The 14,011-nt window shown below is 36.3% G+C and overlaps 1 protein-coding gene across 21 annotated transcripts in view; it reads right to left on the bottom strand.

The window, feature by feature from the left end:
• CREB1 (cAMP responsive element binding protein 1) overlaps positions 1-14,011 on the bottom strand; it is a 76,666-nt gene that overhangs the window by 50,777 nt on the left and 11,878 nt on the right. For 14 of the 21 annotated variants that reach the window (XR_011387135.1, XR_011387139.1, XR_011387140.1 and 11 more), the window contains exon 2: positions 3,147-3,268. The exons of 6 other annotated variants lie outside the window; for them this stretch is intronic. Coding sequence is in view for 7 of the 15 variants with exons in the window: in XM_070070298.1 (XP_069926399.1) it covers positions 3,147-3,260 (114 nt within the window). In the remaining 8 variants the exon portion in view is untranslated. Of the gene's footprint in view, positions 1-3,146; positions 3,269-6,975; positions 7,481-14,011 lie in introns of those variants that run through there. One more of the 21 variants, XM_008259048.4, reaches the window with a different exon arrangement.

The raw sequence follows: 14,011 nt of genomic DNA on the forward strand, positions 1-14,011 counted from the left end.
GCAATTATTATGTCCTCTTTTCTGAGTCTTCTCTAAGGTAAAAATAATAGGCTAACTAGGTAAATAATCCCTTTTCTAGGCTGATCATTCAACATAAAGGTTCTTCTTGGTGTAAGTTTATAACATACATTTACCCAAAAATAAAATAAAAATCCATTGTATTCCTACCATCCAGAGTTAATCACGTTAATGTTTTTGCTCTGGCTCTTGTAGGTGTTTTGTTTTTTAAGACACTTACACACAATCAATTTTTACAACACATTATCATTAAATCTATTTTATTTCTCAATTCCATTATATCTTTCCATACTATAAACAGTCTTCTTTAATATTTTAATGGCTACATAATAGGCAAAATTACATATTTCATAAATTCCTTATCATTGGATATTTAGGTTTCTAAATTTGCCTGTTACAAGAACACTACAACAAACATTCTTTAACCCAACTTTTTGCTTAAAACTGTAAAAACTTATATTCCTGTAGTCAAATCCAAAATTTTTCAATTTTAAAAACTTTCCTTAAATTCCAAAGCTAAAATAAGGTATCTCTCATTACTGTTTTAGATTGACCCTCTTCCTTTACCATTTAGGCTGAATTTGCTTTTTATCGAAGCACAATGATCTTAGGGTTATCTGACAACTTCATTCTACTTTCCAAGTACAAAAAAGTAGTAAGAATTATAAAAGGTAATTATGTCAAAAATAGATGTATGTGTTAAGGAACTTTGATGAGCAAATGAAAAAAAAAAAAACCCATTAACTGGGAATAAAAGGAATTAAAAACATATAAATGGAAACAGACACTAGCTTCCCTAAAACTCAAATCTGATACTGTCACTCCATTTTTAAGTGTTGGTGCTAAAGGGCTGCCTGATAAAGATGATAAACTGAACTTGTGTACACAGAATTTTTCTCCCACCTGAATTGCCAGTTAACTTCCTGAAATTGATTTCACTTTTATAGACATAAAAACACAAACACAGAATGGGAAGGAGATAAAGTAATAGTTTTGGAGGAGGACAGATGAATGGTAATGAACTGGGAAGACCTCAGAAGGCCAATTTATGAGCTGGGATGGAGGCAGAGAAAGCCTGATTTGTACCACAAAATCCTCAAGAAGTTCACAATCTATAGCACTTCAAGCAAAGAGAGGCCGACAATAAAGATGGCTTGTTGAAGGCTCTCTGAGAAGCAACTGGATGCCCTCCCCAAGGAGAATAATACCCAGCCATGAAAGAAAAAACCAGAAATTTATTATCTGGACAGCGGTCTCCAATTGATTAACAATAGCAGAAATCCCAGCCCCCTTCTTTTACTTGGCTCCCAAGCCTGTATCCTATAAGCACAAAATTTCTGACACCTTCTCTGGGGGTAACCGACACCAATAGTAAAAACCTAAAGGATACTGACATCAGGATCACCACAATCACCCTACAGCAAAGCTCATACTGCTAACTCTTCAACACCCACAGAGCTTCCATACAGCTTTCTGGTCCCATACTCTTGAACCTGACCTGAGCAAAACAGCCACAAATGATGAAACATTTGAGGAAAGCATCTAATATGAAAGATGGAGACCAAAACAAAGGGTGGGAAAATCTATGTGGGGAAAAGAAAACTTAAAATGAAACAAAATAATATTCTCAGAGATAGAAAATATTGCCTTTGTGATGCTAATGAAACATTATGCTAATGAAACATAAAAGAATTATTCAGAGAACAAGAGACTCCTGGAAATAGAACATCAGAAATTAAGTATTCAACATTGGAATGCATTGAGGAAATCTCTCAGAAAGCAGAGTAACAAGATGGAAAACAGGAGAAAAAAGGAAAGAAAATTAAGAGAAACAGTCCTAGAAATATAGTATCTGGATGACAAAAATTCTAGGGAGAAATGAGAAAGAAGAGAGGGAAAATTTTAATCAAATAATTGACAGAAATTGTCCAAAATTGAAGACATGAGTTTCCACTATAAAACGGCCCACATGGACCAAAATGTTTGCAAACTAAAACCCATAATAAAATTTTGAAGTACCTTGAACAGATTTTGTAAGATAACTAAAGATACAAAATGAAAAATTAATTTAGCTTTTCAAATAAGAACAAAAAATCGTCGTCACTGGACTTCTTTAAAAATTAAAAAAATATTTTTTTTAACAAGAATTCTTTTCATAGTCAAACCTTTAAGAAACGACTGAAAAATACGCTTTGAATATATCAAGAACACTAACTCCACCAGAGAGACAGCAGGGTAAAAGGAGTTCCCAGGCTGACACTACACAGACAGCCAGACCAGACAGACCAGCATGATCCAAGACAGGTATATCTGGACTGTCACCACCAAGATGCCTGCTGGTAGTGTATTTTCTTTGTTGAGCCCTCTGTTACCAAGTTTCATTATTGATTAGTAACTCTCTTGGGAGTCTTTAAATGCTTGTGGAAATGGAAGTTAGACACAGAGCTTCTGCTAGGATTATCTTCTCCTGGGAGCCTTCAACTAAAAGAGGCAATATCATACTTTTACCTAAAAGGTTGAAGTTTGCTATTTCATTTTTATACTATCACCTTTCTCACTGAAATATATGAAAATAGTTAATATTTGAGGAAAAATATATGAACAAAAAAGAGAGAGTGTATGTTATTAAAACAGGGTGTTAAGGCCAAAGACAAAATGAAAGAATCAGGAATTAGATTTAAAATATACAGGACACAAAAATTATCATCATTAAGATTTATTATATATCAATGTATTTGCTTATCCTATTTTTTCAGTTTAAGAATATAAGCTTTCATATTATCTTTATCTCTGTGCCCCAAAATAAATCTATATGATATTACAAAAAAAAGCAGTTGTCATAGCCAAGGTTTTATTTCCTTATTTATGAGAGCCAATTAACTTAGCCATTAATTAAAGATGTCATTCTTTCAGGATCATGGAACTATAAATACTGTATTAGTGTTTAACACCACATTTTACTGTTATGTTACTGAATTAATACTAGTATTTCTAAACATAGACTAATGCTAAGTAAATAAGAATTTTGATATTCTAAGAACACCTCTGCTCATTCTATGTATATCTCTGTAATAAGAACTAAATTCTCTTGGAAGAGACGACTTGGAATCTCTCTATGTATTTTATACCTGGGCTAATGTGGCAATCTGTGGCTGGGCTTGAACTGTCATTTGTTGGTTTTCAGCTTCTGTTACAGCTGCATCTCCACTCTGCTGGTTCTCTGCTCCAGATTCCATGGTCATTTAGTTACCTACAATAATACGGAAGAGTGTTACGAGCACTACAGTGCTTTGTGCTTTTGTGACTTTAAAGGCAAACTTCAGGTTACAAATACGTATATATGGTAGTTACGTTGGCGAATGCACTTAGAAATCTAGTTAAAATATATTGTAGCTAAATTACTGTCAAACTTGTCCAAAATGACTGAGCTGCAAGAGTTGTAGTCCCTTTAAAAAACGAATAAAACCTTTCTTTTCCCTTGGCTGGTAATTCCCAATAGGATATTGCCGCATCTGGAAAAAATAAGAATGGATTCCTCTCTTCCATGAATCTCCCCTTCTAACAGGGAGAGAAGGTGTGGCAGAAAAATTGTCTCTTCCAACGGTAGCAATCAAGTACAGAGAAAAGGCAGAGAAAAGAAATGAACTGATGGTAAGAGTCTATGAGAAGCTGGCTTCATGGTACCATCTCTAAAGGTATTTCCTACTCTAAGAAGAAGCAGAGAAATTGTAAACTAATTCCACAGATGAGTGGTGGTAGGTCAAAATTAACACAAGTTTTAGAGTCTAAGTTGTGGGATATCAAGGTAGGAAAGTGAATAAATGGGCCAGAGTCAAATTTCAGGCACCGAACACAAAAAAATTATGATATAGGGTACAACACTACATTACATACATACAAACACACATAGAAAAATATCCCCCCATTTTTTTAGCTCTATAAAATTCTGGATAAGCTAATAAAGACTGATCTCTCTTGGGCCTTGCTTTACTAAGAGAATATTGTATTAGTTGGGTAGTCTGGAACTGGATGGCAGCAAAAGTTAATTGGAGAGCAATTCTTAGTAGCAGTAGTAATGTGGAGATTAGAGAAATGTCTGATAACCGGGAAGCATACCAGTATACCACTGTTAGTGCCTAGCATGCTACCTGTTAAAACGGAAACTTTTTTATTTACTTTAAGGATTTATTTGAAAGGCAAGAGTTACAGAGAGGGAGAGAAAGACAGAGACTGAGACATCTCCCACCTACTAGTTCACTCCCAAAATGGCCGTGACAGCCAAGGCTGGGCTGATTGGAAGCCAGGAGCTTCTTCCTGGTCTTCCACATGGGTACAGGGGCCCAAGCACTTGGGCCATCCACTGCTGCTTTTCCAGGCCATCAGCAGGGAGCTGGATTAGCCAGGACTCAAACTGGCATGGATATAGGAAGCTTAACCTACTATGCCACAGCACTGGCCCCAACTGAATTTATTAATAGTGAGGGAATGCTTAGGTGAGTCCATGAATAACAAAACCCCAAAGTTTTTCCAGAATATATTACATTTTTAGAATTCTGAAAATTGATAGTCAAAATTAATCCTAATCCTTACATGATTACTGCATAGTATCATAATGTATTACATATTAATACACCTGACTGTCATTCCCAAGGTTCTACAAAACATAGCGCTTTACATGTGGCAGTTAAAAATGGAAGTGAAAATATCTCTATGGAAATGAATATAGCTTAGAAATATCAGAAAACCATTAAACACAGATGACAAAGGAAGAAGACGACGACTTGACTACATTATTATTTAAAACAATCATAAAGCCAGCAATACAAGTGCACTGGGAAAAGTATCTACCACAATCAGCACAGTAACATCCAAAATACACTACTACTAGTCAGCAAGAAACAATTATTAGAGACTAGTTCACAAAGATATAGTTCCAGGGTATTCACTGCAGAAATTTTTTTTAACAGCAGGAAATGAGAAGCAAGCATCCATTATTAGTGGGACCATTAAAAACATTACAGTCTTGACAAAGAATGAAATCTATGTATAATGTAATACAGAATCCCATTAAAGTTAAGGAATAGGCATGAAAAAGATTTAAATTAAACTCCAATCTGTAAATGGTAGCTCTATAGAGGGGAATAGGATTTGGCAGAATTTTATAAAATGATGACTTCCACATTTTACTTTTAATATACTTTAGTATTTTAGTACTCATTGAGGTTTTTTCCTTCCCATGTGAATGGATTCAGGATTACTTGTGCAATTAAGAAAAGAAAGCTTTAGTATCTGAAGTCATGGCTAATTTAAAAATATAAACCAAAGCTATAAACCAAAACTACAAAGTATCTTTTGAAAAGTTAATGGAAAATGTGTATTTTTGAAAAACGATGTGTTTTTTAAGCCCAAAATGAACTTTTTTTTTTAAACTTTTATTTAATGAATATACGTTTCCAAAGTACGAATAATGGATTACTATGGCTTCCCCCCCATACCGTCCCTCCCACCCACAACCCTCCCCTTTCCCACTCCCTCTCCCCTTCCATTCACATCAAGATTCATTTTCGATTATCTTAATATACAGAAGATCAGCTTAGTATACATTAAGTAAGGATTTCAACAGTTTGCTCCCACACAGAAACATAAAGTGAAAAATAATAGATGATTTTTTTTTAATGATGATGAAATCAGATCAGACCTATTGTCATGTTTAATCCCAGTGAGAGTCAAGTTGGGAGTTGATAGTTTCTTTTCTTTTCTTTTCTTTTTTTTTTTTTTTTACAGAGGATCAGTTTAGTATGCATTAAGTAAAGATGTCAACAGTTTGCACCCCCATAGAAACACAAAGTGAAATATATTATTTGAGTACTCGTTATAGCATTAAATCTCAATGCACAGCACATTAAGGACAGAGATCCTACATGAGGAGTAAGTGCACAGTGACTCCTGTTGTTGACTTTACCAATTGACACTCCTGTCTATGGCATCAGTAATCTCCCTATGCTCCAGTCATGAGTTTCCAAGGCTATGGAAGCCCTCTGAGTTCTCCGACTCTTATCTTGTTTAGACAAGGTCATAGTCAAAGTGGAGGTTCTCTCCTCCCTTCAGAGAAAGGTACCTCCTTCTTTGAAGACCTGTTCTTTCCACTGAGATCTCACTCACAGAGATCTTTTGCCAGAGTGTCTTGGCTTTCCATGCCTGAAATACTCTCCCAAAATGAACTTTTAAATCCATTTTCCATGAACTTTTTAAAGTTCAATCATGATTTTAAGACACCATTCCCAAAATTTTTCAAATCTCACTTTTTCTATGAAACTCCCACTTTTGTTTACATTTCATCTTAGTTGTTTACCCTATATTTTCAAATATTAAAAATAACTTTTAAAAATTAATAACCTTATTTTTGTGATAACTAGCTGTTGTGTATAAATGTCTATAATTCTCATTCTTTTAAATTAAAACATTTAAGAAAGATGTTAAATGTTAATAGAAACAAGAAAAGTTCACCTATCCTAAAAGTTATCCACACTTCTGGTCTGGAATAAAGTTGCACATTTAACATTTGATTAAAAGCAATCTAAGGCATAGGCTGATATTTCTTCAGTTTTAATTTTCTCCCTGACGCAGTGAGATTACTTTTTTTCCTGATATTTAAAGTAAATGGCATCATTACAACTTTTTTGCTTCAGAAAATGGAAGATTTCCTGTATCATAATAAAGGAATAAAGCTAATATAAAGTTAACTATAGCTATAAAGGCACAATCACAAAAGTAATGCAATTTCATCCTTCTTCCTTGCCCAAGTGAGTAATATTGTTTCTTTTTAAAATGAAGTAGGGTATTTCCAATGGACAGGAGCCACTATTTAAACTGGTAGTGTTTTGTTACTATTTCATTCAGGGGGCCTATCAATCCTTTTTCAGGACAGGGACAGCCTTCCTAACCTTAGTAACTTACCTTGAGGAGGTATCAGCCACTTGGGCAACAGTACCCATAAGAGTATGGTCTTTCATTAGAAAATTTAGGCCTTTTTTAACGTGATGAGAATTACTTAAGGAAGAACAACTACTTCAGATAAAACACTCTTTGAATCAACTAAAACAGACACTCCTCTTTTAGTTTTCACCTTGAAGGTGCTGAAGAGCAGTCTCCCAGACAACTGAACTAGCATTTAAAGTAGGTGCATTTCTGTTGCACTTTAAAAGCTTTTGCTGTTTTTGTTTATATCCTCATGTGCAGAGAAGAGATGGTATACTATTATGTGTAGAAATCTTCAATCTTCCTATTCAATCAGTATCAGTCGGGACAGCAGTGTTGTTTTCTGGACACAGGATTAAATTATTAGAGATAATATATGGGTTTCCAAAGTTGTTTGAACATTCCTAATTCACTAACAAATCAAAAGGTTTTTTTTAAAAAAACTGTTAAAAAAGATTGAAGAATGCTCTAAAATAAGAAAAAGACCAGGCACATATGAATTCAGAATGTTATGATTATTAGCTTTGGAACCCTGGAAACAGAATAGACCTTAGAATTCACTTGAAATGTAAAATTCTTATAATTCTGAAGTTTAAAATTAATTTGGGATTGGTGCTTAAGATTGAGATTTTTCATGATTTGTTCCTAAAAACTAACTTAAGACTAATCTTTTGCAAACTATGCATTTGTAAAAAAATCTCAAAATACTGTCTAAAAGAAATAACTTCTTTAGCAAACTCACAAAGATATTAATATTTTGCTATAACTATCTTCAAAATTCTACTTCCTAATATGAAAAAAAAGTGAAGTTTTTCTGTTTACCTAATCTTGACAGAAACAAAAAAATGCCACTGTAGGTAGCTGGGGAAGGAAGCCTAACTAACATTTGGCTGAAAGCTGGGTTTGTCATGAAGTGGCATTGTCAGCAAGGGGTTGTTGGACAAATGACTGTAAGTTTTATGTTTGTTTCCTCATCTGTAAAAACAAGAACGATTAAAATATTTTTCCCAATCTTAAATCCTCTGATCCTAATAACTGAGACCACAAAAAGATGTGTGTACATACACATAATTCTATGGCCACTAAATAAAATATTTATGGTAAAGGTAGTATTTGATGGTAAAAGATGTAAAGACATATTGTAAAAAACAAAACAAGACGGGGCCGACGTTGTGGCGCAGCGGGTTAATGCCCTGGCCTGAAGCGCCGGCATCCCACAAACACCAGTTCAAGACCCCGCTGCTCCACTTCCAATCCAGCTCTCTGCTATGGCCTGGGAAAGCCCCTGCGCCCATGTGGGAGACCCAGAGGAAACTCCTGGCTTTGGATCCGCGCAACTCTGGCCGTTGCAGCCATCTGAGGAGTGAACCAGTGAATGGAAGACCTCTCTCTCTCTCTCTCTCTCCCCTTCTAATTCTTTCAAGTAAATAAATAAATCTTTAAAAAAAAAAAAGACTTCTCTCTCTCTGCCTCTCCTCTCTGTGTAACTCTGCCTTTCAATAAATAAATCTTTAAAAAAAAGACAAAACAAGAAAGAATGGGTCACTTAGCTTTTTGATCTTGGGCAAAGACAGAATTATCATTCTTTTTTTTAAAGTTTTTTTTATTTGAAAGGTGGAGTTACAGAGAGAAGGAGAGGCAGAGAGGCACAGAGAGAGAGTTTTCCATCTGATGGTTCGTTCCCCAGATGGCTGTAATGGCTGGAGCCATGCTGATCCAAAGCCAGGAGCTTCTTCCAGGTCTCCCACATGGGTGCAGGGACTTGGGCCTTCTTCCACTGCTTTCTCAGGCCACAGCAGAAAGCTGGATCAGAAATGGAGCAGCTGGGACTTGAATATAGGGGATGCTGGCACTGTAGGCGGCAGCTTTACCTACTATACCACAGCGCTGCCCCTTTCATTCATTTTTATATAACACCATAAGAAGGCAATACAATTTGAGATTATTTGTACTTAGTGTCTTACATATTGTTACTCTGCTCATAACTGGTACAGCTATTCAGCAGTTTAAACTTTTTCTTAATTTTCAAAGAGGATTAAGCAATTTCTCCTTTCCATCTAAGAAAGCTTCAAGAAATTTACCTGATTAGGTTTCCCAAAAACAAAGGGCTATGTTACTTTTGTACCCTTCCATATTAAAGGTAGCAGTAAATATCAAGAAGTTTAAAACAATGGCCTGGCACTGTGGCATAGTAGGCTAAACCTGCGCCTGTGGCATTGCATTCCATATAGGCACCAGTTCATGTCCTGGCTGCTCTTCCAGTCCAGCTCTCTGCTATGGCCTGGGAAAGCAGTGGAAGATGGCCCAAGTGCTTGGGCCCCTGCACCCACCTGGGAGACCCAGAAGAAGCTCCTGGCTCCTGGATTCAGATGGGCCCAGCTCCAGATGTGAGGAGTGAAACAGCAGATGGACAACCTTTCTCTCTGTCTCTCCCTCACTCTGTAATCCACCTCTAAAAAAATTAATCAAATCTTTTTAAAAAGTTTAAAATGTAATTTAAATAAACACATCAGTAAAGTGTCAAATGTGCTTTCATGCCATTCAAGACAGTATGTTCTGCAAAAGCCAAGAGCACGGTAGAATGCCAAAGCATTTTTTTTTTTTCTAAAAAGATTAGGTTATTTATTTGAAAGACAGAGTTAGAGAGGTAGAGACACAGACAAAGAGATCTTCCATCCACTGGTTCACTCCCCAAATGGCCGCAACTGCTGAAGCTGAGCTTATCTGAAGTCAGAAGCCAGACCTTCTTCTGGCTCTTCCACATGGGTGCAGGGGCCCAAGGACTTGTGCGATTCTCCACTGCTTTCCTAGCCATATCAGCAGGGAGCTGCATCAGAAGTGGAGCAGCTGGGACTCGAACAGGTGCCCAGATGCTGGGGCTTTAACCTGCTGCACCAGTGCTGCCGCCCCCCCAAAGCATTAAACATGTGGGGCTGGCACTGTGGCGTAGTGGGTAAAGCTGCCACCTGGGGTGCTGGCATTCCATATGGATGCCAGTTCGAGTCCTGGTGCTCCCCTTCCGATCCAGCTCTCTGCTATGGCCTGGGAAAGCAGCAGCAGATGGCCCAAGTCCTTGGGCCCCTGCACCTGTGTGGGAGACCCAGAAGAAGCTCCTGGCTCTTGGCTTCCGATCAGCGCAGCTCCGGCCATTGCGGCCATCTAGGGAGTGAAGCATCGGATGGAAGACCTCTCTCTTTCTCTGCCTCTCCTTCTCTGTGTAACTCTTTCAAGTACATAAATAAATCTTAAAAAAAAAAAAAAAGCATTAAACATGAATACAGTGATATATTTGGGGAAGAAGAATACCTTTTCTGATAAATAGTATGTGCAAAGGCTTGAACTATAACCCGTTAGCGAAACAAGTGAGTGACTAGTATCTTTCTAACGCAAGCAAAGAAAAAAAGACAATGATAATACCAAATGAACACTCTAAAGTAACTGACAACTAACTGGCAAAATGAAAACAGGAGAATGATGTCTCTTACAGTTACTGGGTGGCCGCTGTGGCACAGATTAAGATCAGAGCATTGGTTTGAGTCTCAGCTGTCCCACTTTCAATCTAGCTCCCTGTTGACACATATGAAAAAGCAGCTGAAGATGGCCCTGCACCCCAGCATGAGACCAGGATGGAGTTCCTGGCTCGGCTTTGTCCTTTCCAAGCCCTGGTGGTTGCAGACACTTGGGGAGTGAACCAGCAGATGCAAGACCTCTTTCTCTCCCTTGCTGTCATTCTGCCTTTCAAATAAATAAAATACATATTATTTTAAAAAGTAAATTATTAGGTTTGGTATTCTTATGCAATGGATTTTACCTCGCCTCTCTACAGCAATAAACCCTGAAGGAATACATAACAATTCACTTTTCTAAAACTAACAATGTAGTCTTAAATTTTATCATACACTTCTATATGTTGTAGAGTATCACATCCAAGTGCTTATTTTATGACATACACAGTTTAAGCTCCTGAGGATAAAGCTTTGCCCTTCCTAGCTTATATTCTAGAATATGGAGAGAGGGGAGAGAAAATGAAGTAAAATGCATCACAAGTCAGATGGTGAGAAGTCTTGTGTAGAAAAGTAAAGCTGGGAAAGTATTATAAAGGTCACCAAATCCTTATTGATAAAGTAACATTTAAAATTCACCCACTCAGCACCTATCCAGAACTACACTGCATCAGGAATAAATTCTACCAGCACTATTTTCTTATCTATCTGCCAACAGCAAGTTAACACAAATCTTTACTAAACTGCAAACTAAAAGCTCATCAAAGAAAGCAAGCTCATATAACCACTTCTGTTTATAATCACTAGAAGAATGCTGTGTACCTTTCCCTTGTTTTTTATAGTAAAATATTTTGACCTTTAAGAAGTATTCTAGTCCTTACAACTCTTAACACTGTCATTCAATTCTATGAAAAACGAATCCATCTTCCCCCCAAGTTAAATTAACAGCCTCCCAATTTGTGACAAATTTAATACCATTTAGGATGAGAAATACTCAGAGAATTCTGAATTGTGGATGAAAAGAAAGTATACATTCCTAATGGAACACATTCTATGGTTTTATAAAAGATGTAAAATAGAAAAGACCTCAATTAGAAGTGGAAAAAAAAAACCAAAACTTTTCCCTTACATGCTATCAAGTAGGTAACTACTCCTGAACTCTCACCAATCCAAAATTCCTGGGATTTATGGATATCACATAGCACAACTCCAAGGTCTCCAAAGGAACCATAGCAAAAGGTGTATTCTGGCACATGATTTTAAAACTAAATGACTATTTTTGTTGTCAAATATATTACTAAAAATATTCTGAAGTATACAAAGAAACACGTATATGTGATGTGTAATGGTTTCTGTGTAGTTATTTTGTACCTATATTTTAGTTTTTAGGGTAACTATCAGAAAGCCTTACTAACACACTCCTACATTTTCAACATATCTTAATTTTCTAAAGTGTTATGATATACTAAGTGGCAAGACTCAACAGATTTCAAGTTTCCAGGAATCAACAACCATGTTGCTTTTCTTTTTCCTTGTGCAATTCTAGTTGTTAATTTTGAAACTCGTCTTTTTTCTTTGTCGTATGTCCAATCTAGCAGAATAAAGATTTATACAATTAATATTGGAAATTTAGCTATATTCCAGGTTTCTGATGCTAGTAACAGTCTAAGGTGTGATAAACAGAGCACATCTTCATTGAAATCAGACAAGAAAAAAGCATATTCAAATGTTATATGTGTAAATATGTATACACTCAACAGACCAACCTTATCTGTATAAACTTTAGACTGACTGCACTATTAACAAAATGATGTTATCAACATTTTAAGGTAATGACTTAGAATAGGCAATCTGGGGGCCAATGCTGTGGCGCAGCGGGTTAATGCCCTGGCCTGAAGCACCAGCATCCCATATGGGCGCCAGTTCTAGTCCCAGCTGCTCCACTTCTGATCCAGCTCTCTACTGTGGCCTGGGAAAGCAGCAGAAGATGGCCCAAGTCCTTGGGCCCCTGCACCCGCATGGGAAACCAGAAAGAAGCTCCTGGCTCCTGGATTCAGATCAGCGCAGCTCCGGCCGTTGCGGCCAATTGGGGAAACCTCTCTCTCTCTTCTCTGTCTGTGTAACTCTGATAAACTAAAATTGGTATCCTTATCAAGCTAAGCAAATTGTGATTTAGTTTTCAGAAAGTTTTCTCTGGGCTTCTACCAACATCTTTCCCCTTAAATGGAGAATGAATCAACGTTTCAGCTTCTAGTCTAATTATATGTATATACAACAAATTCATATTTCAACTTCTAGTCTAGTTATATATATGTATATGCTTCTAGTCTAGCTGAATTTGGTGAAATTTAAATGATTTATATTAAAAGGTTGACATTTTTGTTTATAAATTTTTAAGTTCTTTATTAACAGCAAATACCATATAACTTATCAGCTACCCCCACCACCAAAGAAAAGAGGATGACACACAGCAAAAAGGAAACTTCAGTACTTAATAAGTTTCCAATACCTTTCAATAAAAAAATTTTAGTACTTTCCCAAATTATAGTTTTTATTTTTAAGGTATTGGCAAAATTTAGTTCCTTTTTTCTCTTCAGGTTAAGACTACTCATTATGCCTTCATATACTTGGTCACCAAGAGACAAACAGTGTTGCTTAGCAAAGTATCAACCATGACTATGCATTATTTTAGGTAACATTTTTATCCCGTCTCTTCTTGTTCCCGTTTCTTGCCAAACACCCACCGCATACTATGTTCACAGCTTTTTACACTTTTGAGGTTCTGAAAATGATTCTATAGATATATCAACATACGAACTGCTCCTAAATGAATTTTAGGAGTGTTAAGGAAAAATGATTATATACCTCCTACAGTTACTTTTATAAAAGCAATTTTACGTTAACTAAAGATTGGCGCTGTCTTCAAATTTCATATTCTGCTTCAATAGCTCAATGCTGATATGTAAGGACCCAAAAGTTACCCCAGAAGTTAAATATTTGTAGCCTACTAGTCCACCTACTTAACCAAACCTAGGTGACTATGTGAAAACCACTGCATTCAAATGGGAAATGAATGCTCAAGTGCTTTTTTAAAAACAAGTTTGTGAAGCAACATGTTATTTTGATAGTTCTGTTCTGAACTAAATTTTTAAATGCTGTTCTTGGTAAATTATTTATGAATTAGACTAGTGAATAGTGAAAATCCAGTTTTCCTGAAGTGAGACAACACATGTCATATTAAGAGTCATAACACAGGAATTCTGGTTTTAGCTCTGACTTCACAGATGCAGAAGTAGAGATCTTATGAAATTTGCTTATGAAATCTTATGAGATCTTATGAAATCTGATTCAGACCAATACCACATAGCATTCAATATGATAAAAAGTGAAGAATACTTTATATATTTGGCACTGGAACTGCATGGACTAACAAGCAACATGTTAATCATTTTAATTACATTTTGCTTACTAGTTAGGCCAAACAAACTCAAAACCCAAGGTACCAAGGATAT

The sequence above is a fragment of the Oryctolagus cuniculus genome, chromosome 3 (genome assembly GCF_964237555.1).
Source record: "Oryctolagus cuniculus chromosome 3, mOryCun1.1, whole genome shotgun sequence".
Lineage (NCBI taxonomy): Eukaryota > Metazoa > Chordata > Mammalia > Lagomorpha > Leporidae > Oryctolagus > Oryctolagus cuniculus.